This window comes from Vanellus vanellus (genome assembly GCF_965231255.1).
Source record: "Vanellus vanellus genome assembly, chromosome: 1".
Classification (NCBI taxonomy): Eukaryota; Metazoa; Chordata; class Aves; order Charadriiformes; family Charadriidae; genus Vanellus; species Vanellus vanellus.
This window is the reverse complement of record NC_138905.1, coordinates 60,080,172-60,106,938: the sequence shown is the minus strand read 5'-3', so window position 1 is coordinate 60,106,938 and position 26,767 is coordinate 60,080,172. Positions and strand designations below refer to the sequence as shown.

The following is a 26,767-nucleotide window of genomic DNA, read 5'->3' as shown; positions in this document are numbered from 1 at the left end:
ATGTATTCTTTGTTCTCAAGAACAGCAAAAACATGTAACAAATGTTCTATGTAGATAGTCGTTAAATGGAAAGTCTGTGTGAATAAACATGCAATAAAAACCAGGACCTAACATCCAGTAGTTTCAGCGCGCTTTGGATCACACCACTATACACATACACTTGTGCATATGTAGCAGAAGCTAGATGAACACTGCTGAGCAATGTAACAAAGAAAGAGCTTCTTTTAATAATTCTAATAATTTCTGGATATACTCTCTCAGTAATTCACTGTGAAGGAGAGAGAAACTAACAAGATACTTACGCCTGCAACTGTGTCATGTACCAACGTGGGAAAAAAAATGGAAGCGATCATATGGAACCCCACCCGGAGTACTGCATCCAAATCCAGCCCCCAACATAAGAAGGACATCGACCTGTTGGAGTGAGTCCAGAGGAGGGCCATGAAGATGATCAGAGGGCTGGAGTACCCCTCCTTTGAAGACAGGCTGAGAGAGTTGGGGTTGTTCAGCCTGGAGAAGAGAAGGCTCCAGGGAGACCTTACTGCAGTCTTGAGGTACCTAAAGGGGGGCTAAAGGAAAGATGGGGAGGGACTCTTTATCAGGAGGGGTAATGGCTTTAAACTGAAAGATGGGAGATTTAGATTAGATATTAGGGAGAAATTCTTTACCCTGAGGCTGGTGAGGCACTGGAACGGGTTGCCCAGAGATGTTGTGGATGCCCCATCCCTGGAAGTGTTTAAGGCCAGGCTGGATGGGGCTTTGAGCAACCAGGTCTAGTGGGAGGTGTCCTTGCCCATGGCAGGGGGGTTGGAACAAGATGATCTTTAAGGTCTCTTCCAACCAAAACCATTCTATGATCCTATGATGATTCTTTGATTACAGAGCTTAGGTCTGATGTAAGCTATAAGGCACCTGATAATACACATACAAACGTGTTTCCATAGTATAAGCCAAAAACCTACAGTAGCTTTCATAAGAAGTTTGATGTACTTCTGGACCACTTAACAATCATGAGCTGCTGCTTAATTTCCTTTCCCAGTTACTTACTGTCAATAAATGTGTGTGTTAAATTTAATTTTTCTCCTTTGTAATTAGTCTGGATCTACCTGCCTGACATACTAACTGATTCTACAATCTCACATTTGTGACATCAAACAATTTCCATGGTGACAGGTTAAGATACATTCCTGAATGAGACTGGTAAGTGGGTCATATTTGACTGGAAAGGGGAGAAAAAACCCAACCATCCTTCATACATACTGGCTTTGTTTAGGCTAATCAGTAATTAAGGGAAGACAGTGTCTAAGACAAAAGTACAAAATGGTACAGTTAAATTTGCTTAAGAGCTGATAATCACAGAGGCTTGTGAAAAAGTTTTTAAGATTATTGCGGGTAATGGAGATGTTCAGAATATGTCCATCACTTTTTTGAAGACTGACTAATTTGCTTCATAACTTTGCACTTAGTTCTATGATTTTTTAATTTTGTTTATAGTGGACTGTTTTGTAGAATATGCCACTTTATAAGCATGTTGCAGCAGCTTTGATCATTAAGTTCAGTCTAGACTTGACACTACAAAACCCCTGGTCCTTGTCCCTTCGCAGAAGGAATTTGCTCTTCTCTCAGGTTTATTTCTGTTTATCAACTTCAATTTTTACTGTGGACCATACTTGAGCAACGAAACCGTATCACATGTATCTAGGTCTAGACTAAAGTTTGATGTGTTCTTCTGCATGGGCACCTGTGTCCTTGGATGCTGTCTGTCAAAGGTGCTCCAGTGAACACCAGCACTGTCAAGCCAGTGAACACCAGCACTGCTGGCTTTGAAGGGCAGCTGAATAAAATATACTCAACAGGGTGGTCTTAGATGTCACCAATAGCAGCTGCTGTGGTTCCTGATAAAATGGATTCAGTGGTGTGAGACAGTGTAACAGGGAATGAAGACCCTCCATTTACACACATTGACTCGAAGGAGCCAATATAGAGATACGGTAAGCAGGTATGACTCTTTTTATATCAAATGGAGCCATTCCAACTTGCCGCAGGTCAGAATTTGGCTCGCTAAATTTATACTATAGAAGAACGAAGCATTTTTCATATATTTTCTCGTAAAAACACCAGCTGTTGGCTTTGCTGCTGATTAACAACCTCCCACTTTCCCATTCTGGGCAAGTTGGTGAGGAAAGCTGTCAGACCAAGAACAGGATTGCTGGCAAGCCATCCTCTGGCCAAGGCACGCTCCATAGAGCACGCGGCTGTGTAGGAGAGGCTTTGCCATTTGGGAAACTGGGCTTCATGAATTCTAATCCATAGCAGCCCAAGTTTAGCTCCTTAGAAGAGCAAGCTAAATTAAAACTAACAACTTTCCCAAATGCAAAGGGATCCAACCACTATTTTTTAAATGATACCAGGATGGCATAGCAGGATGTGTAAATTGCTGCTTGATCGCTGTGAAAGTACATCTAATTTGATGCTTTCACGGGAAGAAACTCTGTGAGAAGAAAGTACCAGAATCATGTGTGGCACTAAATGTTAAAATTCACAGAAGACAATATTTGCCCTCTAAAGTGTCTGACAGTTATCGTTCAAGGAGCGCACACAATAGCATTTGAGCAACCACAATGAAATCACAGACAGCTATAGCTTCACATATCCACAGTAAATCTTGCACAATTATTCCACTGACACTAAATGTGAGATAAATCAGAGGGAACTGTGAATTCCCAGTGTCCAAAGGGCTCAGTGTGGAAAATATTTATTCCTACGGACAATTAATTTGTGCAGGGGTAGCTTATCCCGCGCTCTGCAGTGCTAGGTGCTGTACAAATACACAGCTTGTAATGACTAGGCAAGACAGACAACGGGGAGGAGAAGGGAAACCACAAACAGGACCAGCACTGCAGAAGCAGTAAGGTGCTCATGTACCACTGCGGCAGAGCTGGGTAGCAGAGCCCAGATCCCTCCTGTTCCACCTGGTGGAACTGCTCTTCTTCTCAATCCCGCTATGGATTTTTAACAACTTATTTCACGAGCAACAAAGTTTGCCAATACGCTGACAACGCTAATGTGCATAATTCACTAACCTTTTTTCTTGTTTCCACAGAAGAGTCTAAACAGTTGTTAAAATTGCAAATTAGTTCAGCTCTGCTTAAAGGATTAATTTTTTAGATCTTTTGCAAATCAGAGAATTTGGGGGGAGAAAAAAAAAAAAGAAAAGACAGATATATAACTTTTTCCCGTAGGGTCTGAAGTAACTCCCCCAGCTATGCTGCTTTCAACTCCACTTCTGCTAACCAAGTGGCAAAGGAAAAGCTCGCTACACCAACTTACTAATGTCAGACACGACCTTGGGAAATGTTTTGTAACACGTCAGGACACAAAGAATATGTAATTCAGCAATTAGCAAGCATGCAGAAAGATTATATTCATGTTTTATATGTATAGGTGGGTAGACAAACGACGGAGGGACAGCAAACAGGAGTACTGAAACCATAGCAGGCTGGACAGTCAGTTTGATGAGAGTAGTTAAGAAGATTAATGTATACTCTAAACTGAACTCCCCCGGTCAGCCAGCGCTCAATAATTTAAAAGACAATGCCAGAGCCTTCATTTCAAGGTGACAGAAAATTCTGATGATGAAAGAGGTAGCTGAAAACTTACTTTTAATTAAAAAGCAAACAGGCTGAAGCTCCCATGTGCCTAACAGGAAGCAATACCATTTAGAAAGCAGTGGGGAGGGATTATTATTTAGATAGTTCATTTTATTAAATAAAAGAACTGAAAGAGAACCAGTAACAACTTTTCTGCCCTAGTATCCTTAATAATATAAGATGATTACTCATCGACTTAATGAGAAAAAGTTTGAGGCTAAAGAGAAAGCAATTAAATTGACAGATTTATTGCTACCAAGAACAGATACTCACAAAATGCAGAGCTAGGATCCATTAAATGACCAGAATAATTCACGAACATTCCCAGGAAGATGAATAAATGGATGATAAAGCTCACATCTTTTACACAATACAAATAGGTAGCCAGGTGACAAGCAAATTGATATGTGCATGTTCAGATGGACACAGAGCTGACATATTCCTAACATGCATAAAAAATGGATGAAAATGATTATACTAACAGTTTATGGCACATGATAGCTCAGAAATTGGGCAAAAGAGGCCAGACTAAAACTCATTTTCTACAGAAGCTGGAGGTTTCCAGTTAGCTCCACTCTCTTGCCACAAACACTTTTAACCTGATGAAGTTTAGTTACAAAACTATTTTAGTGTTACGAATTTATGAGTTGTGGGCAAGAGTGTTTTTTTTCTAGGGATCATTGAGCTCTGCAGCGTCAGGCATGCATCATCTGCCATAGCACATGCCAGTGGGGAGCAGCAGTTCATCACGGTCACCTGTGACATTTTACTGACTGCTCCATCTTTTTCCCAATGCTAAACTCAACGATCTTAAACTTCAGCTTAAATTTCAGCATCAAAGGGCTAATAGGAAATTAGTACGTCACATCTTCTCCTCTGCACTTGGACAGACCACATTTGGCAGACGCTGTTCAGTGAGGGGGATAAGAGAGGATGCTGGTGGAGAGCAACGCTTGGCCCTGAATCTATTAGCCAGGACAGGTTCAGACGTTATCAGCCCAAACTCAATGCTGTATCTCAGTGCATCATCATTTTCAACCTTGGTGAAGTCAATGAGAGTACTCATGAGCTTTTACACTTCAGCCTATGATTAAGTACTTCACTAAATAAGGTCATTAAATTTAAATTGTAGATGCTTGCTGGGTACTCCTGAAGGTTGTTCTCTCACCTGCAACATATTCCCTCCAGGCTCAAGGCTGGCAAAACAAGTGGCAAAATAACATCCCAATCTGCATGTCAGCAATCCTCCCACTAAACTTAAGACATGGGAAATTGATTGATTCAGGAGGGAGCTGTGTTTACCCTGCTGATGTAGGGAAGAACAGTATCATGTTGCAGCTCCCAGAAAAGGATGAGATACACAGAAAAGAAAAGGTGTATGAACCTGGCATACCGCAGCATCTTGCAGAGATAGCTCAGTTTGTTTGAGCAGCAGAAGCCATGCAACTGTGTTAATGCAGTGTTTTGCCACTGTGTAGTTTTGCCACTTCTCAGTAGGAATAATCAGCCCAACACACTACTTCGCTAGTGCAGTTAACTACCTTGGGTACACGCACATGTGTTGGCCCCCATAGAGACCTATCCTAAAGGATTCCCATAGCACTTCCAGAAGCTATCGAGCTATTTTCACTTCTCTCTCCGTTCAGCTTGTACACCTCAAAGCAGCCCTTTACCTTGCTTCCTACTCCCAAACAGGCTATCCATCACGAAGTGTATGCTAAAGCCATAATGCAGATAACAGACCATTAAAAGCTCAAATGAGACTGCTCAACACATTTCATTAATCATAACACAATCTAGTCTTGAACCAGGAGCTACAGCTTTGGCAGACTGGTAATGGAAGACTTCTTTCTACCCATTTCTAGTGACTGGGAAAGAGAGAATGACTCCTGAGCTGGTTACCTTAAACCTTTCGCCCTTCCTCCTCTTCCTCAGGTGCACGTGGCTTGTGAGGGCTACATTGCTGGGGAAGGAGAGTGAATAGAGGATAAAGAAGAAAAATAAGAGAGCTCCTAAGAAGAAAGAATGTGAATACTGTTCAGAGAGCCTGGATTCTCAAAGGAGCCAGAACACCTGCAACTCACACCAATTTAATAACAGGGCTTCTGAAAAACTGGCCAAACTGGCTCCCTCACCCTGGAAAAAGGTCTTTATTTAGGGATTTGACAGGGTACCAGATAAAGGAATTTTCTTCCTAGGGGTCCAGACCCAGTACTGAATCTACCAGTATAAAAGCATAGCAGGTAAAAGCTAAAGGAAACATTGTAAAAAAAGAGATGCTCCCTTTGCACCATTTCTTATTGTTATATCTCTGGCTTTTCTCAGTAGCTTCCCAAGCCCTTTCCAGGGAAAGTCAGCAGGTTACTCCTTTCCTGCTAGGCAACTGGCAGGTTAACAGGAGTTACCTGCCAAGCACATCTGGCTGTTTAACCCCCCCTGATGCCACATGCCTCTACATACCAGCTTAAAGGGGGGGTACACTTTTCTTTTGTCTTGGGCAGCAGGCTGGAGAAGGTGCTTTCAGACGAGATAAGTAGTTTCCTTGAACAGCAGACACAGAAGACACTATCGATAAAAGACCCGACTTTAATAATTAATTGGAAGAGTGAACATGCTTATCAGCACGGGGTTCAAGTTTAATCCTAGTGGAGGATTTGAATCAACAAACTTCTTGCAAGGAGGCAAGGTTTTTTACTTTAGCTTCACCTCATTGTGGTCATGCTGAACTGCCCGGTTTAGATTTATAAAAGACACTTTGAAAGGAGTAGGGGAAATCAGTTGTTGACATCATTGGATGGAGTATACTATGCAATGTTAAAAAAAGGGAAAGAAGTGTTGAATGCAGAATAAGAGCTTTCAAAAACAGGGTAGCAGAGGCTTGATTATGCCAGACATCAGCTACTCTATTTCTGAGCTCATTCTGTTCACGGAGGTATGTATTTGATATGTTATCACATAATTCCCATATACTAAAATGATTCTATTCCAATGAGGTGTGTCCCAGGTAGGATTCTAGAGCACTACCAATTAAAAGGCAAAACTAATATCCTATGTTAATAATCTCCTGATTCCTGTTATTTTGGCGGGAAAGAGTGGTATTATAACCTTGCTATCACTTTTGTTACTTAATGCTGCCTGATATTTTAAGATCTGCAGTACCTACTGCTCTTTCTTGTGCCCTGCTGAATGGAGTTGGATTTAGAGGATGAAAATGTCCCTGCAATACCGGGAAGGGAAGGGAAGGGAAGGGAAGGGAAGGGAAGGGAAGGGAAGGGAAGGGAAGGGAAGGGAAGGGAAGGGAAGGGAAGGGAAGGGAAGGGAAGGGAAGGGAAGGGAAGGGAAGGGAAGGGAAGGGAAGGGAAGGGAAGAGAAGGGAAGGGAAGGGAAGGGAAGGGAAGGGAAGGGAAGGGAAGGGAAGGGAAGGGAAGGGAAGGGAAGGGAAGGGAAGGGAAGGGAAGGGATGCCAAGGCCCCGCCTGTGGGTAGACTGTTGCTCAGACAGTTCCAGTTCCTAAACCCCAGCACCATATGAGCTGCTATGAAGAAAATTAACTCTATTCTAGCCAGGCCCAGTACAACCTGACACATAAAAAACAAAACCCAAACCCCATACAAATCAAACCCACTCAACATTGAACAAAACAAAGAGAGCAACTAACCTTGCTTGCTTGCTACTAGAATGTTGTTTCTGTCAACTGGGTAACTTAACCAATTCCTCTTACCTTCTGTCTAAGAAAAGGGAAAATATCAAATGCTGCAAGAAGGTAAAATAACTACCTGTAAATACCATTTTTGTTTTCCCCATTAAAAGTACTTGCAAGCTGTAAAGACTTCCCCAAATTCCAGCCACCAGTAGCTGTACCAATGCAAAACGCTGCACTACACAAAGCTAGCCTGGCATTGTGTGAAACAACTCTTTGGTTTCAAGCAAATGCAAGTTGCAGTTCACCTTATTTAGACTACAGGCAGGTAACATCAAGTATTGATGACCAGACTTCCCAGTGTGAGCAAGGTGAAATACTTGCATATGCAGATCAGACTAAATGATGCTGGTATACAAAGGGATCCAAGTCACGGTGAACACTTTAGATGGGAGACTATCCAAAAGGAAAACAGTTGAGAGCATTGGAGCTACCCTGTCTTGGACATCTTGTTTTTATTTGGGTTTCGCTGCAGTACGGCTTCTTCAGAGACCTGCCAGTGTTACATGGATATGACATCTCCCCACTGGCAGCTGTCCATCTTTGGAGCTACATCACTTTTCTCTTTCTGTGAGATCTACTTGAGCAAAGGAAAGATCACTGCCTTGTTCAGCCATTGCAAACTACTGCACGTGGGTTTCTTTTGCTATGGTCTTTTGCCAGACATTTCACAGACCCTCATGTAAATGTGATCCAAGCTTTGAGTGAGGGAGTGAAAATGTTAAGGGGGGTTGGGAAAATGCAGGAAAAATCTTACCACTGTAAGACTGCATGAGTCAGGTAAGGTGTATCAATAATTAAACATAAAAAAGAAAGAAGCAGAACGAGTGCGGATTAGAGGTGCAACCCAAATATGGGCTGGAACTAATGAAGCTTTTCTTTATACCATCAGACAAAGTTTGTTACATGTACTTCAAAGGCAGTTGACTTAGTGAGCAGTGGAGGTGGGTCAGAGATACATCCTTTCCAGTGACGCTCAGCATAAAAGCAGAAGCATTCATAACGCAACGGCTGAACTGGCTATGAAAATAATAACCCATGACTTGGGAAGATTTTAAGGAGAGGATTAAACCTTAAAATAAAAAGAGAGAGAAGGGAGGAATGGCACATATAAAATAAAAACAGTATCCTGCAGTTATTTCACAGCTACAAAAGGTGCGTGCTGACGCTGTACATGCTTCTCATTTGGAGCTCTGGCCAGGTACATAAATCCTGACCTGTGATACACCAGGCTGTTAAAATTCCTCTACTCTCTTCAGCTGAGACTGTCCAACTGAATGCTAACAGTACCTTGATTACCAGTGTAAGTGTAATTAAATTGAGACCTATTGCAGACACCACCAGACCAGAAATGTTACAGGGAGACCTAGAGGGATAACAGCAGGAGTGGGGAAATAAGAAAAAATCACCCTGGAAAAAGTACAAGCCGGTAAACTTCAGGAATAGAAACCAAACTAGAGAGAAATGCTGAATGGGGTGGAAACTGGGGGAAAGCAGTGTATTAGAAAATAAAGAGGGAGAGCTATGATCTTTTGTGCTTTTCACAGGAACTGAGAGACACAAACTGCTTGGCTCTTGTCTCACTTGTGAGGCTCCCTGGCACTGAGCCCCTGCTTGAGTTAGACCTTCCTTCCTCTAATGCTGAGTCTTCCCTGAACTTTAAGTAATGTGGAAAGAAAAAGCTCCGGTCACTGCTGACAGTAGCCAGGCACAACACAGCATCTGTATAGTACTGAGTATCTAAAATGCCCTCGTAACAGTGCTGTAGCGCCAGACAAACCTAGCTGTTTCTCTTGCCACCCTGTAGCTAAATCTCCTTGTGATTCACAAGAAATCACATCAGTTTGGCAAGTAAGTAATTATTAACAGCCATTGATAACGCAATGGCATTTCAGGAACAGGACTGTGCCACTATAACATGGGCTATAGTCTGTGGAATAAATAAAGGAGACCCTTAAACTACAGCTTGGCATAAGCACACAAATCCCACACTATTCCGAGCTAAATGAAAGCTACCACATCTTTTCTTTCACGATCACCAAATTTATCTACATTTCACAGTTTCCAAAAGTTTGGTTCCTAAATTTTTTCATGAATTTTAACAGAGTTTCATGGGGTTTTACTTTTCAGAAAAAAACCACCCATATCTGGATCAACTGTTTTCCTGGTTTTATGTTGAGCATAGATGGTAAGACTACTTCTGGAGACCTCTGATGCTCATTGAAGTCTGCTCTCTTAGGAAAAAAAAACAACACAGTACGTCTCATATATGCACTGTTTTCTAATTAAAAGCTGAATTCTCATCTCATTTTCACCAATATAAATCCAAGGATAATTTAAATGAAAGTAATGGAATTACTCTGGATTCAGTCTATGGTAAATGAGACCAGGATCTTCGTGGCCTAATCTCATAAATGTCTCCCTTAAGATCTCCATTAGTAACACTGGCTTTTTAGTGAAAAATGCACCACATTCTTGCAAGATCCCCTGGTGGGGAAAAATGGTATTTTTTAGTACATTAATTCTACACAATTAGATTAAAACTTTTGGTGAGATCTCAGGGGAAATGGTTACAACGTCCTATTATCTCAATATACTTTCTCACCAACAGCACTAGAAATACATAAAGAAACTCTGCAACAACCCTAACATATAATTAAATAACTGGTTTCAGTTTGTGTATATTCTAAATCTATAAGGGGGAAGCGTAATTCAACCACACCTGTTTTCCCTCATAAGTATCATTAGTACTAATTACTTACAACTTCACTCATGGCAATCGCTGGATGATATTCAATTGCTTTCAATATATTGCTGAGAGATCCTAATTCCACTTGCAAGGCAGGAAATGGGTATCGGTAATTGGTAAAGGTGCTTCAAGCTTTTGGGCTAATAATACAATTGTGATAGTACTTTATCCTGATTCATCTGGAAGAGTTTGCCTCCTCTTTGCCCTTTGACAATGGCCCACTATGAACAAGGCATCAGAGCTACAAAGCTCCTAGAAGCAAGCTCATGTTTTGCCTGACAGCTAGGCCAGACAGAGGCAGTCTTTGGAGAGTAGAACAAAAAGTACTAGCTATTTTGGATGTATTAAGAAGCATATCCTCAGTGCATTTTTGCAGAGATGGACATGTAAGCATGACTCCTTTCTCTTTTCCCCCCAAAGCGCTCAGCCTTAAATCACAGATCTCCTGTCTCTGCTTTGAACTCTAGTTGTAACTTCTTTCAAAGTTTATCATTGCTTTTTCAAGCACTGGTCACAAGGGGACGAAAATAATGAAAGGTGCTCTCCAGGTCTCAACACACTTTCCAGAGATTTCTAACCCAGTCTTCAGTTCTTAATTTTGACAACCTGGAGACCTTACATATTGTTAGAGAAATGATTAAACATCTTCCTCTTCTACCAAGGGATAAATTAAGACTAATCATAGCTTGGGATCACTAAAATCAAATTTCTTCTACTTTAGATTCTGCTTTCCAAGCTTCTTCCCAAGAAATTAGCATTCCCATCTGCCTTCAACGTGAAAGTCAGGGCTACATAGCAAGGTACCCTAGAGCAATATATTTCAATGAAGTTAGTCCAACCCTCACTCCAGCGATGGCTCTATGTTCATTAGTATACAGGCTCTGTTCATGACTGAGTCATCCAGCAGAGCAAATCTGATACATAATCAAATGTGGGCACAGAATGACATTTCTATTGCATTAGCCAGAACACATGATCTGGAGTTTAGGCTGACTTTAAGCTTACTATGGAAAGACAGATGGTATGTGATCCAGGGCAAGGTTTCTCAGAATAGTTAATCCATTAATATTTGGAACAGAAATGAATCAGTGAATTTATACCAGATTACCACTTAGTGCTAGGTATCTGTGATATTTTGATCCAGTACCAAGATCTCTAGTTTTTTAATGAGTCTATCACTAAATATCAGCTGTCATCAATAAGCCTCTGCACCTCCTAATTTTGTGCCTTTTAGAGAAAAGTTAAGAATAGACCTGGCTGTCTGGTGAAGTGTGCCTTTCCAGTTCAGAAAGAGTGTGTTCCAGCAAGGAACTGCAGGTGGACCTCAGGTGTGGGCTGCTAATGCCTTCCTTGTACTATACAAAACACATGGTGATGGGATGATAGGAAAAGGGTTGTAAACCATAAGAAAGGTGAAAAACAAGGCAGCTCAAATAATGGTGTCACATCTGCAATGACAAACCCTGAAGCACACGAAGAACTATCGTTACTGAAACACACTGATATTCAAGTGTAGTGTTTGCTGCCCACGTCTGAATGGTAGTGACTGTACTGACTAGGTCAGGCTAATGCTGATTAGCCAATATACTGTACTGCCAATATACTCAGAATCCTAGGGGAATACAGTGGGTGAGGATAACTTCTTTACTGTTACAGGGCTGGCAAAGAGCGTATCGCAACACGAAGCTCTTCCTTACCTTTTATTCACCTAAAGAGGAGATCACAAATTCTCCCTCTACACAGGTGTGTATTCCAGAGCTAGATCCATCCCTGACACGCTCCCAGGGACTGCAATCTTTCTTCTTTACCTGAGCTCACCTCATACAGCAATCTCAGCCAAGTGAGATGGGAGAGAAAATAATCAGTCATGAAATCAAAGGAAGGATTGTTTGTTGATATAGAGGGCTCCATTAAAAAGGAAGCTCATGTAATGGGTAACAGCTGCCTTAGCATTAGTACTGGGTAAGGTAGTAGCAATTTTAAAAAGCTTAGGGTATGTCTATTATTAGGGTATGTCTATTATTGCTCTTTAAGAACCCACACATGCATATATCCTACTCAACAATGAGTTTTCTAATTATTAAACAAGTGGAAAAGATGGCAGCTTTGAGCATCTGTCCATAGTCCAGCTCTTAAGAAAATTAAGATCTCCTAATCCAGCTATAAAACTCAATCATGAACCACAGAGTTTACAGCAAGACTGGCAAAAAGAAGAGGCTATGGCAGCCTGTTCTGCATTAGAGAAGGAAAAACTGTTCAAAGAATGGATTTGTACTGAATGTAGCTAGTTAGTAAGATTAATGAGTAGAAATCACATTGCATGGTGGTCAGTCTTCAGTAATTTAATTGAAATAGGAACTAATTTCAAGGTGATAGAAAAGTCGCTTGGAAGTTTGGCTACATTTTTTTCTTCATGGAGTGGAAGTCAACATGTCATCAGCATGTAAAGGAAAAGGAGAGGCAAGTATTTACAACGTTTAACATTTGACTTATTCATTTGAAACTTCTTGACTAGAGAAAGGAGTTGTAGAAGACCAAGGAGGGAATCGTGTCCAGAAAATTTTTATTAGATTAGGTGGAACAGGTCTCATCTGGAAACTTCAAGATCATGAAGGGGATTTCCAATACCATAAAAATGAAGGATAAGGAGGATCCTTATCCTTATCCTTATCCTTATCCTTATCCTTATCCTTATCCTTATCCTTATCCTTATCCTTATCTTGTTCACCTCTCTGAATAGGTTAGAGGTAGGCATTCAGAAAGCAGGAAGGAAATCCTATTGCCCACTAATCATCACTCCCAGGTAGGGCTGAGAAATCCAGAGTAGAGCCTGGAGAACTGAGGGTCAAATGAGAGGAAGTGATAGCAGACCTGTCTAGGCTTGCAAAGGGGTTGGTAACCATGAAGCATGCCTGAACTATACGGCATTCCCTGCTGCCTGATTGACCTGGGCAAGGGGAACTCTTGCAAGATCCTAGCTGGAAGCTTTTATGTTCTTTAAAACACACATATCAGGAAGAAAAAGTTTTTTCATCATTGACGCAACTGATTACAGGAAACTGATAGACTTGTGCCTCCCCATAAGAATACTGATCAATAACAATCTCCACAGCTGTCTGGCTATGCTTGTCTATCCTCTTTCCAAATAAGTTGTGTGGCTTGTCATAAAATTATGAACCCGTAACAGTATACTCTGTACTACAATGGTTTGCTGGGACAGAGTAAATGGTCTACATCTCGTCCATAACTTCAATTTGAAGTTTGATAGTAAAGATGCTCAGTAATCTATCAGAAGTTAAGAGAGCTGATATGCTCCAGTGGTTCACTGCTCCGGGAGAGCCAAGTAACAAGTAAATGGTGATACAACTTTGTAAAAGGAAAAGCTCTATTACCATTCTTCATGAACCCAAGAGACTTTGCAGCGCACAGCTGTTAAAGGTATCACACAGGGAGAGGGAAAGCCCTCAATACAGACAAATCCCAAACAATTTAGGGCTTGCCAGGTCACAACCACCACCCTGAAGCTTGCAGGCTATCTGTATGCAGCTGGAAGAGGGCTGTCTCATTCGGCAGTTCTCATTTCAGCCTCTAAATAGTCTCAAGGAGCAGCCCCACGCAGAGAACATTAAAGTAGTCCCGTCTTTTGATAACTACAACTATGATGACAAGTTGTTTTCATAGTAACTCTCTGGTACACAATCTAAACCCTAACTCCTGTTTTGCAGTGTTTTTGCTTGAGTATTTACACATATGGACTGGTTAGCCAGCCCTGCCCTAAGCTCAATACTTCTGACCTCCAAGCTAAGCAACAGGAATTTACTTTTACTCTTTCTCTGTTCTAAGTCAACCATGCCTCTAAATTTTCAGCCCGGATTTAAGTATATTCTTCATTTTTGCTGTTTATTACATCATCCTGACACTCTATGGAATCCCTGTAGTGTACTGTGATACACCTGCAAAAAGGCCAGAGTTAAAGACACTACGTGAAGAGGAGAGAAAAAAAAAGATTCTCATAAAAACTGTCACCCACAACAGCACGTTTCTATGGTAATACAGGACTGCTTTGGGTTGTTATGGCAACTAAACCTTTAAAAGCAATAGCATAAAACCAAAGCCAAAAAAAAAAAATCGCAAAAATGGAGCTTCATCACTGCTCTTCTCAATTTTACAAATCATTCTCAGCCTTCCTACCCCATACAAAGACTAGACTGGGTGTTACAGGGATCAAAACTCTTTAGGAAGAAAACCACTTGGCTTCATGGCAATGGGTGTGCAGAGCATTCTTACCCGTCTCTTAGAAACAAGGACTAGAAAAGCTGGTCCACAAGCAGAGCTCTTGCACCATAAAGCAGAACAAATAAAAAAGTGATAACAATGACAGCAGGACTAATTCCTGACTGCAGCCAAGTGCCGATGATATCTGCACCACGCGCCTCGCAGTAGGGACAGGCCAAAATCACACTGAATTAAATTCTGGGTTAGCTCCTTAATGTTACTGTGTACTTCATTACTTCATTGGCAAGTTTTCTCTTATAGTCAGGTGCCGCTGCCAAGAAAATGCGGAAAATTTCTAGATACATACACTTGCTTGTATATAGCTTCACAGAAACTCACTGTGATATATGACGTTTTTAGCTAATCTCAGATAGGTTTCAAGATAAATAATCTTGACTAACTTGGGATGTTGCCACTTCTCCCTTTTCCTATTCTTTCTTTCCTGTATATTCACTCCTGCTTTCCTTCTCTATGCTGTTTCCTCATTTACCTACCAGTTATGTCCACTTCCTATTATTATGTTTGAAAGAATTATAAGATCGTGAGAATGGAACCGACAACGTGCAAATATCCTCTTCTAATTCTGCCGAGGTGCCTCGAAACTCGTACCCCAGCAGTGTGTCCCTTTGCTGCCCTGCTTATGCACTTCAGCCTTCAAGCACGTCAGACCTGGCCGAGGTCATCCAACTCTTTTTTACTTGTGACCCATATCAGGGGTCTAGAGTTGAAAGGATAGCATATTTAAAGATTGCTCCTCCAACTATTCACATCTTTTTTTAGTTAGCCTATAAAAGAAGTTGTAAGTTCAAAGCAGGAATGTTTATGTAAATCAGGGAATATAGGAGCTAGGCTTCTTTACTGATGTAAGTCAGCATCATCCTGTTTATACCAGCCGAGATGTGCTCTCTCAGGAATTTAGGACACCAGTGTAATAATATTCAGATCATCATTTCTTAGTAGTATGGGAAAGTGCCTGAATGTCCAAATACTATAAAAATTGGTGCCAATATGACTCTGAAGCAGGTTGGCAAAAAGCCTATAGACAGCCCTACAGAATGCCACTTGGCACCTGCAATAATCATATCCTGAAGCGTGCAGGAAGGAAATATTATTACTCTCTATAAACATAACATGTGCAGGAAGACATGGTAATGCCATGAATTAATGAAGTTCAGGAGATCCTGAGCCAGTTTCAGAGGCGATGTGCATTTCAGTAAGTTGCTGTGAGCATCAACTGGCAGACTTTTTGCATTGGTGACAGAAGAGTGGTAGCGTCGAGTGAGCCAAGAACAACTTTGTACGAGAAAAAAGTATGATGGCTCACTTCATTGTAGGGCTTCGGTCCTGCTCAAAGTTAACTGTCTCAGAAGAGCAGAAGCAGTAAGCATGTGTAAGTCCTCAGCCCTGGGAAGGTTCACGGTCTGGCCTATTTGTCAACAGCACCACTGACTGCTGTAACACCTTCTTGGCTATACACCTTCACCTCTGTTCCCATCAGACAAATTCTCTTGGTATGTCACAATAGCACTTATTTGACAGCTCTCCTGGTCCCTAAGCAGATAAAAAGCCCCACATCCCCGAACATGGACGTAAGTAGCTTCAGGGTTTCACTTAGTTACGCCAGTAGTTAATGGCTCTCAAGAAGCTGTTCTGCTGGCATATTCAGTCCCAGCTCCACAAAGAATCCCAGAACCATGAGGACCAGAAGCAGCTGACACGGGGCTCATCTTACACTCAAGCAGGAAAAGCATCAGCTTAGATCTTGAGACTCTTTTAAGTGTTCAAGCAGTGCAAAGGAAACATAAATTGGCCTGGGTCTTCACCAGAAAATGTCGAGGGTGCATCTCTCTTAGTGACATGAACTTGCACACCATTTACTGCAGCTATGGATTTTGCACTTCAGGTCCAAATTCTTTTCAGGACTAGCCCATGTGCAATGGAGGGTGTTACAGATCACCATACTTGACACTTAAGCCCAAACTATGAATCCCAGTTTGGCTAAATGCAGGAAATAAATTAAAACTACAGAAAAGTGGTGGACACACGTGGTCCCTGAGTTTTACTGTATGTTTATCAATCACCTTTTTGTATGTATCTGGAAGGGTTAGGACAAAAATCTTTTTGTTGTTAGCAGTGTCTCAAAGCACCAAAAAGATATACCTTGAGGAAAGAGTCAGAGGGAGAAAAGCTCCTTGGTTTAATTGAACTGCTTGGCCCATGCTGAATGCAAGCTGGAGATTACTGCAAAGAACGTGGAGGAGAGCAAGCTTGAGATTTAAGTAAACTAAAGACACTTGGGAGATGCAGAGTGAAGTGGGCCGTTATAGACATACCGAATTCTTTCTTTTAGCTTGAGGGTTAAAATAAGGGGTTCAAACATCCCCAATTCTCTAGATTGCTTGGAAAAATGAAAACTGTGAGGTTTCTATTTCCCCCAAATTGGACCAATTATTGATTTCGTTTACAGGTCTAACTTTTAGTTCTTGTAATCGTCCCCAGTTTTTGCTCATGGTGCATTTGTACACAGCCTTAGTGCTGTTCTGTAATAAATTGGTTTAATTTTGTACGCTCTTTTCCCTCTTCCCTGGTTGTGCAGAGAGCAATACCATGCACTCATCCTGCTGATGGGACAATCATACCATTGACCTCTGGGCAATACATTCTACCTTCCAGCTTAAGCCTGTGAGACAGATATTCCCTATGCCACCCTACCCTATGCAAATGCATGTGCTGCCAAGGACAGTATTACAGACATAATTTGTGGCGTGAAACCAAAAAGGTGAAACCTCGGATGAGAGCTTTGTAATTGGAAAATGGGGCCTTAGGTCCTCAAAAATATGGATTGCTAATGCAGAACCAGGTAGGCTCAGAGAATATGCCTGGTTCAGAGAGGGAGAAAACAGAATATCAAGTTATTACAATGCACGACAGAGAACTGTGAAAAGCATATGTGCTTGATAGATTGCATGTGATTAAAATGAGGGCCTTAGGCACGGAAACCTAGCTATTAAATATCATTCTTTCTTTAGTCCTAGTAATATAACTATCAAACCTTAAAGTAAACTTCATTTGTTAGGTGAATGACCCATGTGTCTCATCTGCTTGGCTTTTTCACACACGCAGAGGTGTGTGGACCGTCATTACGCATGATTAACTGGAATGATGGACAGCTTGCCACTCCCTCCATATTCACTGCCTGCTGATGCACTTGCTTTGCTTTACTGTCACCTACAGAATGCACACTGACTGGCCAGAGTGATTAGTACATGGACTTAATTTGGGTGCTCCACCCCAGAAGACTGCCAGACATCTGGGTTTGTTTTTTTTTTTAATATCCCTCTAAAAAAAGTCCAATTAAACAAGTTGATGGGACACGGGTACTGAATGTATCTGAGGGGAAGCATGTCTGTAATTGCACAAGAAAGGGAACAGATTGCAGGAGAAAACGATCAACCCAAAACTTCTACCAGTGGACAGCAACTCCTGATTGATTTCCCCTTTTTAGTTGGGATGGGGGGTTATTATTATTTTCCTCCTCAGTTTGTTCCCACCCTCTGCTCTCATAGGTTTTCATTTCAGCACAGCCTACTGGCATCCTGTTCCCAGAAATGCACTTTTCCTCTGCCAAGAACAAACATGCAAAGCAGAAATGCTCCTTCTCCCAGCGTGTACCCTCTAGGAGCTGGATTTTCTAGCTTCTGGAAAGTCACAGCTCCTGCCAGTCAAGGGAGATGGGGATAGGCACTTTGCTCCTCTGATGCCACGCTCTGCCCAGATTTCTCTCAATAAATATTTGCAGGGCAATTCAAAAAGCTCTAGGTCCATTCTCCACAGTTGGAGTACTTGAGATTAATAGAATTAAAGTCTCTTTAAATCCCGAAGAAAGAGCTCAGAGGAGACAAAACCTGTTTTTTTCTTTAACACTGTGTGAGTCACAGAATGTTTAGTTTGGGTGTTTGATACATCACAGCATCTAAGCCAAAAAGACAGCTGTAGAATGAGTGGCAGGTTAACAAAGACTGAAGATAAATAATGCAGAAAAAGCATTAGATTCACGTTGAGAAGGTGGAAAGAAGTCCTCAAAATTACAGTGTTGCCAACAAGATTTTATTACAAATCTTGTAGTATGTGGTGCGATTTTATTCTGAAAACGCCAGTTGTGGAATCAAAAGATGACAAAAGAATATCAGCTTTCATTTTTAATTAAAACATTCCTAGCCCCCATGGGAAAAAGTTTGAAAACATGACCAAAGGGTATCCCTTGGAAATCAAAATGGAAAAATAAAGAACCCAAATCTTTTATTTTATTTTATTTTAGAATTTCCCCCACCATGAGTTATACCCAATTTCTATGCACTGTTGGCCTTTCACCTCCAAATATTTCTGCCTGGTGGCAGAAACAGACAAAGAACCATTCAGCTAAAAAAGAACTATAGATGTTTCAGAAACTGCAGCCTTCTATTTTGGCAGCAATTCATAATCAGAATTTTCTGATTATGTCCCTTGTCACATTAAAACCCATAAACTAGAATGTGCACATGCTGATCCATATAATAAACTCTCTCCCCTCATTTACTGAGGTCAACTTCCTTACATACTGCCTCCTCAATAAAGGAATACCGTAGCCAAGCAAACTGCAATTAGGGGGAGGAAAAAAAAAAAAAAAGAAAGAACTTCCAGCCAGTCAGCTTATGTGACAAGTGTGGACAGACAGAAGTGTTTTTCCTTAGACCCACAGAATCAGTAAGTGCCATCTCTTTGCTTGATCCCCTCCTAATTAAAATCAGCAAAACTAACCTCCAATCATAGTTACAAACTTGTCTTTTTTCCAAATATCCTAAATTCTTCCTTTCTTTGGCTCTTCGCCAAGATAAACTGCAATTCAGTGTTCACTCCTGTAGTCTCACACACAGGTGATAACAACAGCATCGTGAGACAGAGGAACATGACACACCCCAGGATTTCTATCACCTATAGCTAACCAACAGGGTTCTTTATCAATGAAGCTGCCAAGCTCCTGCAACAGAAAAGAAGAAAACACTGCGATACAACAATCAGGAATAGAAAATCTTAAGCAGATGGAGTCTCCATAGGGACTTTTTCAAGAGAAAATGTATTTCATTTGTGAAATAACCCTAGGATGAGCTATGTACTGTAGCCCAACCATTAAACACTTATACAAGTCTTTCAGAAACTAACAGATGTTCCTTTTATGAGCAAAGACAAGTGCCATTCGGCCTTTTTAGACACCTATAAAAATTCAGATAATTTTAACCTATTTTAATAGCTGCCTGACAATTTTATTAATGCACCATGCTACAATGTGATCCTGTTCCCTTCACAAAAAGACTGACTCATATCATGGATTTTTACACACTAAGGTGCACGTTGCTAATGCCTTCCTCTTGATTAGTAAAAAAAAGACAACCTATTGTACTGACCAGAAGGAACAGAAAAATCTCTGCAGGATTTAACACAGCGTGTCAGCCTGCAGAGATCCTGTCTCAAAATGATCTGTGGAAGCTTTAATGATTTACTCAGTGTAAACTGACAGACTGAACTACAGAACATGCCCAGAATCAATTCTGTGGCTCAAACCCTGGCTTCAGCCATAGGTGACAATCAATTTTAAATTTTAATCTTGGCAACAACTGAATATTTTACATCATCACACGAAGAGCATACCTATAAAAAGTACAATCTTTGCAGAAGAAGAGCCTAGGTCGATGACAGGTATAGTTTATTAAAACGGGGCTTCACTGATAGAGCCAAATTCAGGGAAATTTATACAGCGCCTGCTGACTCCGCCTGACTTTCACCGGTGCCATCAGCACCTCACTTTCTGGCACACTAAATTCACACACAAATGAAAAGTTATGCGTGCATTTGATATTACAGTCTTATACATAATAGTTCTTGTGGGAATATCATTACTAAACCACCTACACAAGATGTTGAATCTTGTGATGGTTGGGATTTTTTTTGTTTTGTTTGCTCTTTTTCCTGAAGATAGCAAAAATGATAGCATGAACCTAGACCGTTACCTCAGGCATTCTGCAGAGCAATATTCCAAAGCACCCACATACTGAGTGTTTGCAAATTTTAAGTTTGGGATTGACTATGTGCCAATCTCGCTTCAGCTGTGGGCACTTGAGCCTGCACCAAAATCGCTGCTGACCTTTTCTGGTATTTATGATGTCGGTATGGATTTTTATCATTGTTTGAGCTCCTGACACAAAGCAAACAGCTTCTATAGCATGTTTTTATTCATGCAAAGTATGAATATGGGAATCTCAGTCTTCCTATCAAGCTTGCCATTTCTCCTTCTTGGATGCCTGGTTAAGGGAGGTAGGTGAAACTGCCTGCCTGCCTTCATCAGCTTTCTAGAGAAGACTCACTTGCACAGATGAACACTAATTGTAGCTTGTATTCTCTGGATGACTTAATCTACAAGTAGAGTTATTTGAAATACACTAGTTACGTACTATCCAGCTTCTATCGTTTACAAGTACTTAAAATATTCATCATACCAGCTAGCTGGACTGTGAGACTAACATGTAGTAGTAGGACATCACTGGTCAATATAGCCTCTGAGTTAGGATATGTACTTAGAAATGCCATAATGCCCTTAACTGTAGCATTCAACTTAATACAGAGTCCCCCAACACTGATCTCTACAGGGATTACTCAGGTCTCATTTGTGAGTCTCAGCTGTGACTCACACATAGCAACAGCCTAAAGGAACCAGGCAGCCCCAAGAATTGTCACCTGACACTAGGTAAAGCACAAAGACTGCCTCTTTCTATGTATAGGTACAGCACCCAGCACAAAGAGGCTGTGATCCTGACTGGAACTGCCACCTGTAAGACAAATAATTATGATGACTGTTATTGTCAGGTCCCAAATACCATTTACAATGAATGCTCTTGAGAATCCATATTTAACAAACAGTTAAAGTAAAAATCAGAAGTTTGGCAAAAAGAACCCACTTTTCAATACCAAGAGTTTGGGTGAGCAAGGGTACTAAAACAATTAGCTGACGTGGCCTTTAAAGAACTTTAAGATTGATGGCAGAGCGCATAGCTTTGGACTGGTTCTTTTCTCAGAAGAATTCACATAGTTTCTGCAATAAAAGCATATTGGTTACACTAATCCTTGCTGTCTGAAACACTTTGCAGCACTTCATCCAAGAACGCATATGATCTACAGTCCCACTCTTCTGCCCTTAGGCTAGATTGCTTTCTCAAGTTTAGAACTGTCAAAATCTAGTGAAAGATGAATAGAAAACATAATCAGTGTCAACTAAGTCACAGAAAACATCTATGACAGGTTATCTTCACCAGACTGGCTGCAGACTCATACCTTTGAAGTCAATATTTTGGAGGTATATATCTGTCCTAGAGAAACAGACTGCTTATCTTTGGGAAAGCAAGAGGGAATGAGGCTAAAGCAGAAATGTCCGAATCCTAGCTGAAAAGGAAAATGTTGAAATTTAAGTTACTGGTTCCCGAAGACATATTTATGCATAGAGATTGAAGCTTGCATGTAAAAAGAATAATAATTATACAACCCACAGTAACTGCTAAGAGAAATTTTTAAATGCTACGTAGCTTGAGAGACACTGTTTCAGGCTACTGAAAAGAGGTGTGAATTTCTCCCAAAGCCTAAGGTTGCCACTTCAAAGAAGAGATTTTCAAATAAAATCACGTATGTACAGCCCTAATTTGTGCACTCAGTTACAGAATAGTTGGATCATTTATTGTAAGGGCGTATGCAAAGAGCTTATCAGAAAAGGGCAGAAGAGCAATAATTTACAAAGGAATCCTACTCCCTTTTTTCCATCTACAGAGCGAACGTAATAGTAGCTTTACCACCTAAAATATTAAGTCGCTATGTAAGGGTCTGATCTTTTCAGCAACTCTTAAGATGAGAGGAAGAAGAACCTTTGCAGAACAAGGATGCTGGCTATTGCAGGTGCTATTTAAAACATACTGTGGCCTTTCTACACAGCCAATTGGACCTGGTTAAATTGCAAGACAATCCTAAATCTGAGTGTCTTCCAAGCGTGGTGTTCTAGTAAAAAGGAATCTGAGCTACTGGTCTCTCTTTGTCACTATTTTTGCTGCGAAGAAAAGTCTTCCTGGGCACAGAAAGAATCGCAGACTCTAGGACCTTCTCTCTCTTTATCTGTGTGGCTGTAAATTGGAAGAGGCTGTGCTGGACTGTCTTATCGGTTATCCTGCAGCAACCCGCAGAAGGAAGTTCTTGCCTTTTCTGCACTGATGTGAAAAATTCTTCTATTTGCTCAAACAACATCCTGGTGCAAGCAGGTTTATAATGGCTACTTCTAGCCAATAATTGGGTGTTTGAACATTTCTAAGAGGAGAGCCTGTGGTTCTAAAGCTGCCCTCCAAGCTGGGGTTGGGTATAGTGCCAGCTTCCTTAGGAGAGCAGAACTTCCTTTCATACGAGTTTTATTTCTCTTCTGTTTAAGTAATATTTCAACAAACACACTAGATTGTTCCAAAGAAATCTTCATAAACTTACTTGGGACTTCTGAGGGACAAAAAAGGAGGGGATCAAAACATTAGTTCAAAACCAGATCCTTTGGAGGAGTATTTGGGGCTAAGAACAAGAGACATTCTTTGAATCTTTTGTAACGCTGGCAGGAGAAATAAAAAGACACTGAGGACAAATTGAGAATCATTATATGATTTAAACCAATCTTTTACAAAGCAGCAAAAGAGCAACAGTATCTTTCCAGCTTACTTGCCCTCGCTTCCCAGGATGATCCATTTCTGTTGAGTCTTTGTCTAATGGGACTGCACCCTATGATACATGCTGGAGAACACGCTTGTGCTCAGAAACTTAATTCTCTCTCCTCCCCAACATTTAGGATCACTATTTTGGGCGTATATGCCTTCTAAAGTCCTCTCCCACCCTGCTTAACTCCTGGGGTTATGGGATTGTGTCATTAATTCTTTCTTTGTGCATGACCATCTGGGAGATGAGCAGATGTAGACACTGACCAATTTATTGTCAGGATTTAAAAATTGTGGAGAAGCAGGTGGTCAGCTGGAATTAAAAAGACAGACCGGACAACTTCCAAAATCATACATTTGGGAGTTGTGATACATACCTTATGAAAGCTGGCAGTAGCACAGGAATTCTGTCTGCATGTATAAGTTAGAGCTTTTCACAGCTATAATCAGCTGAAAATCTTGCCTAGCTGTCTGGAGACTAACTTACACCAACTATTTTACTTCCAGGAATTATCCTTCTCCTTATTTCTGTCTGTACTTTTTTTTCAATCTTAGGCCTGCCTCTGCTCCATATTCCTTTTTTTTTACAAGCAGCCTTTATGCTTGGTTTCTTTCCCTAGTAAAAAGCAAGGGACCTTCATTGAAGCTATAGCAGAAAACATAAGCAAGGAGATGATCCCCCTCATCGCCTCAATTCAGATTTTGCCATCTTTGACCCTGTAGTGCTCTATGCCCACAATCAGTCTATACACATTTCTTTACCTGTTTCATCATGCTAATTAGCACCTGTTTCACATGCTAATACATCAGTAAAATATTACTATTAATGGGACAGTAGCACACAGCGAGACAGTACGATAGCACAGCATTACTCCCTATGCATACATTTGTGTAAATTATGGTTGTCAAGGTATACGCTCATATGAAACTCAAGGTTCAGCGTAGGGAAAGGCTTGGTGAAGAGGTTTGAACGATACCTGAAGAGGAGGAAAACCTTCATATGCCTTAATGAAGCAAGTGGTGAATAGTTCAGTTAAGTAAGTGGGTGATCGCATCTGGCCTGCTGAAGGGACATCCATGTATCCAGAGAAGGGAAAGGAAACAACTGCACTGAGAAGCAAGTACTAGCACCCAGTCCTTGACCGTAGAGCTGAAGATAACAGCTCCTGCCGGTTTGCTGGGTACTGGGAAAGGCAAAGAGGCCTTGTGGATTTCAGCACGGGTAAGTAAAGAAAATGTGCTCTTTTTTCTGTCACCTTTCTGAGAGAGTGGTTTATTTTGGCTTCTGTAAATAAATGGACCCATTTGCTTAGGCTGACTTTGCTTGAGGTGATTTTAAGGGAGCTGATGATATCCATCAATGCTACACTTTTACAGGGCTGTAAACCTTCAAACCAAGAGACTGCTGTGCCTCTGCACTTACCACCGCTCCAATATGTATTCTGAGGGCAAGAGGAGAACAATAGGTCACATCTCTGACTCTGGAAAGCTGGTAACACCAGAGCCTGGGACAATTAAATGGTTTTAGCAGTGTGTTAGCCAGTAAAGTGCTCTCATCTGTGACAGGATAGTGGGGAACTTTTTTGTGATCATCTCCTTACACAGTAACTCTGAAAATGTCCTTTCTTGGTCAGACCATCACAGAGTTTTTCAAGGAGCTGTGGGAAACACATACAGGTAGACAAAACTACTTTAGGTGGGTACTTCAAATTCAGAACCCTTTATCAACTCATTGTGAGGAGCAAGCAGTATCTCATTTCTATTCACGTGTATGAATCTGCCCCCTTCATCCTCCTCCTCAGTTCAAGTATGAGCCTAACTTCATTTATTTTCAGTGGAAAAATTATACTGAAAACTATAATATAATATAATAAAAACTAATATAAAACAAGTTCTTCCAAGTACTGAATACCAACAGGTGTTTGAATGGTAGGTCACTACAGCATCCCCATAATTCTTTACCATCTACTGTATTGTTAAGTTCTCGCCTTTCCCAAATAATTCAACCAATAAAACAAACTACATAGATAATCAGTGCTGTCAATCATTCAATATGGAACATTGTTGAGGAAAGAGCTCACAAATAGAACAATTATATTCAAACACCAAAGAGCAAGAGAGTGAAAATATTTAACAAATCTCAGATAGCCATTTTACCCCCATTGTACTGTTCTTCCTCCCCCACAAATACAGACAGTAAAAAAAGTCATTAGAATACCTTTGAACTTGTGAAAGACGGCCCAGAGCTCAGCAATGTCAGTGGCAAATGTTATGTCTGTGTCGAGGACAATGACTCGCTCAAGATTGGAAGGTAGAGTCTTAGTCAGAACCAACTTCATCAGCCCGTAAATCCCAGAGTAGTGTTTGTTGGGGATCCAAGACACTTCCGACTGACAGGAGATGGGAAGTGGGAAAGAGGAAGAAAAAATAATCTTCATTAGAGAGAGAAACTCTTCCTGACACTAGTTTCTTGCAATAGTCAAAGATCTCTGTGTACCAACAATACAACACCATAAAATGCCAGGTGGAAACAGTCATCTAAAATCCTGCATTTAAATTAACTTCAGAAGCTCTGAAATTTGCAAAGTTTCTGAAAGCTTGGAAAAAAAAGTTCTTTGAGGAAACTCCTTAACACAATGTAATTAAAACTAGTTGAGCCTTTCCAACCTGGTACAATCCCTTCTGAGACATCCATGTATCCTGATGAAATTGAAATATAATTTTAATGCAAAACTTCAGGCATATTGTACATTGTTTTCATTTTCAAATGAAATAAACTTTTGTGTTTGCCATGCCCAGAATTTTCTGACTCTGAAGTAGAAGTAACATAATTTTTTTCCTTTTATTTCTTACAGATTTGAAGGTCAGAATTGCAAAAGGCCAGTCATTTGGAACAATGGGCCAAAAAATTGTAAAAAAATTGTTTCTTACAAACTCAGATTTTCCTTATGCCTCACATCTTTAACTTATCACACAGACATGCCCCGAAGGGGAGAAAGTGGGAGAACATTCTTAGCCACAATTTTTTGTTTGTTATATATTGAAGAGGCAAACCCAACATTTACATTTCTTCAGCAAGGGTGAAACAGAACATTTCTACAGCTTCTAAAATAAGTTGGGAAACTAAACTCAATCTTTCATTGTGCTACTGGCACTAGGATGCTCCATGAGCAACTTTTCATTTTCTTTCTGTGAGACTCAAGTTCTCAAATATCAAAAGTCACTGCTGAAAGTGGGATATAGAAGTTTTTGAAAAGTTCCTATTTCCCCCTGTTTGAAACTCCTCTTGTTTAATGTTTTAAAGGGCATTCACTACGATTCTCAGATTTTAAGTTTTCCCTTAAGTTACGCTCCCATTAACTTCAATTAGTATTTTGTCTATAGGGTATCTGAGTGAGACAGATTTCAGGATTTGCCATGGCATGTTATACTTCAGAGAAAGTAGGCAGAAACTAAATGCATTCATAAAACTGAGAATATTTATTCTGTTGTTTAACCGTCTCATATCTATTCACTGGCATTGTAAAGTTTATTGTGTGAAACAGCTTTTGCACAGAAGAGCTCATTTCCTCCAAAATCCTTCAAGAAAACCTTCCCATAATAGAATGAGTTCCTAAACTTCATTTGGAAG

General features: G+C 40.7%; 1 protein-coding gene across 3 annotated transcripts in view; it reads right to left on the bottom strand.

Annotated features, from left to right (window-relative positions):
• LARGE1 (LARGE xylosyl- and glucuronyltransferase 1) overlaps positions 1–26,767 on the bottom strand; it is a gene marked incomplete at its 5' end in the record, with an annotated part of 201,293 nt that overhangs the window by 81,041 nt on the left and 93,485 nt on the right. For all 3 annotated transcript variants that reach the window (XM_082495721.1, XM_082495723.1, XM_082495722.1), the window contains one exon: positions 25,355–25,526. In XM_082495721.1, coding sequence (XP_082351847.1) covers positions 25,355–25,526 — 172 coding nt within the window. The remainder of the gene's footprint in view (positions 1–25,354; positions 25,527–26,767) is intronic.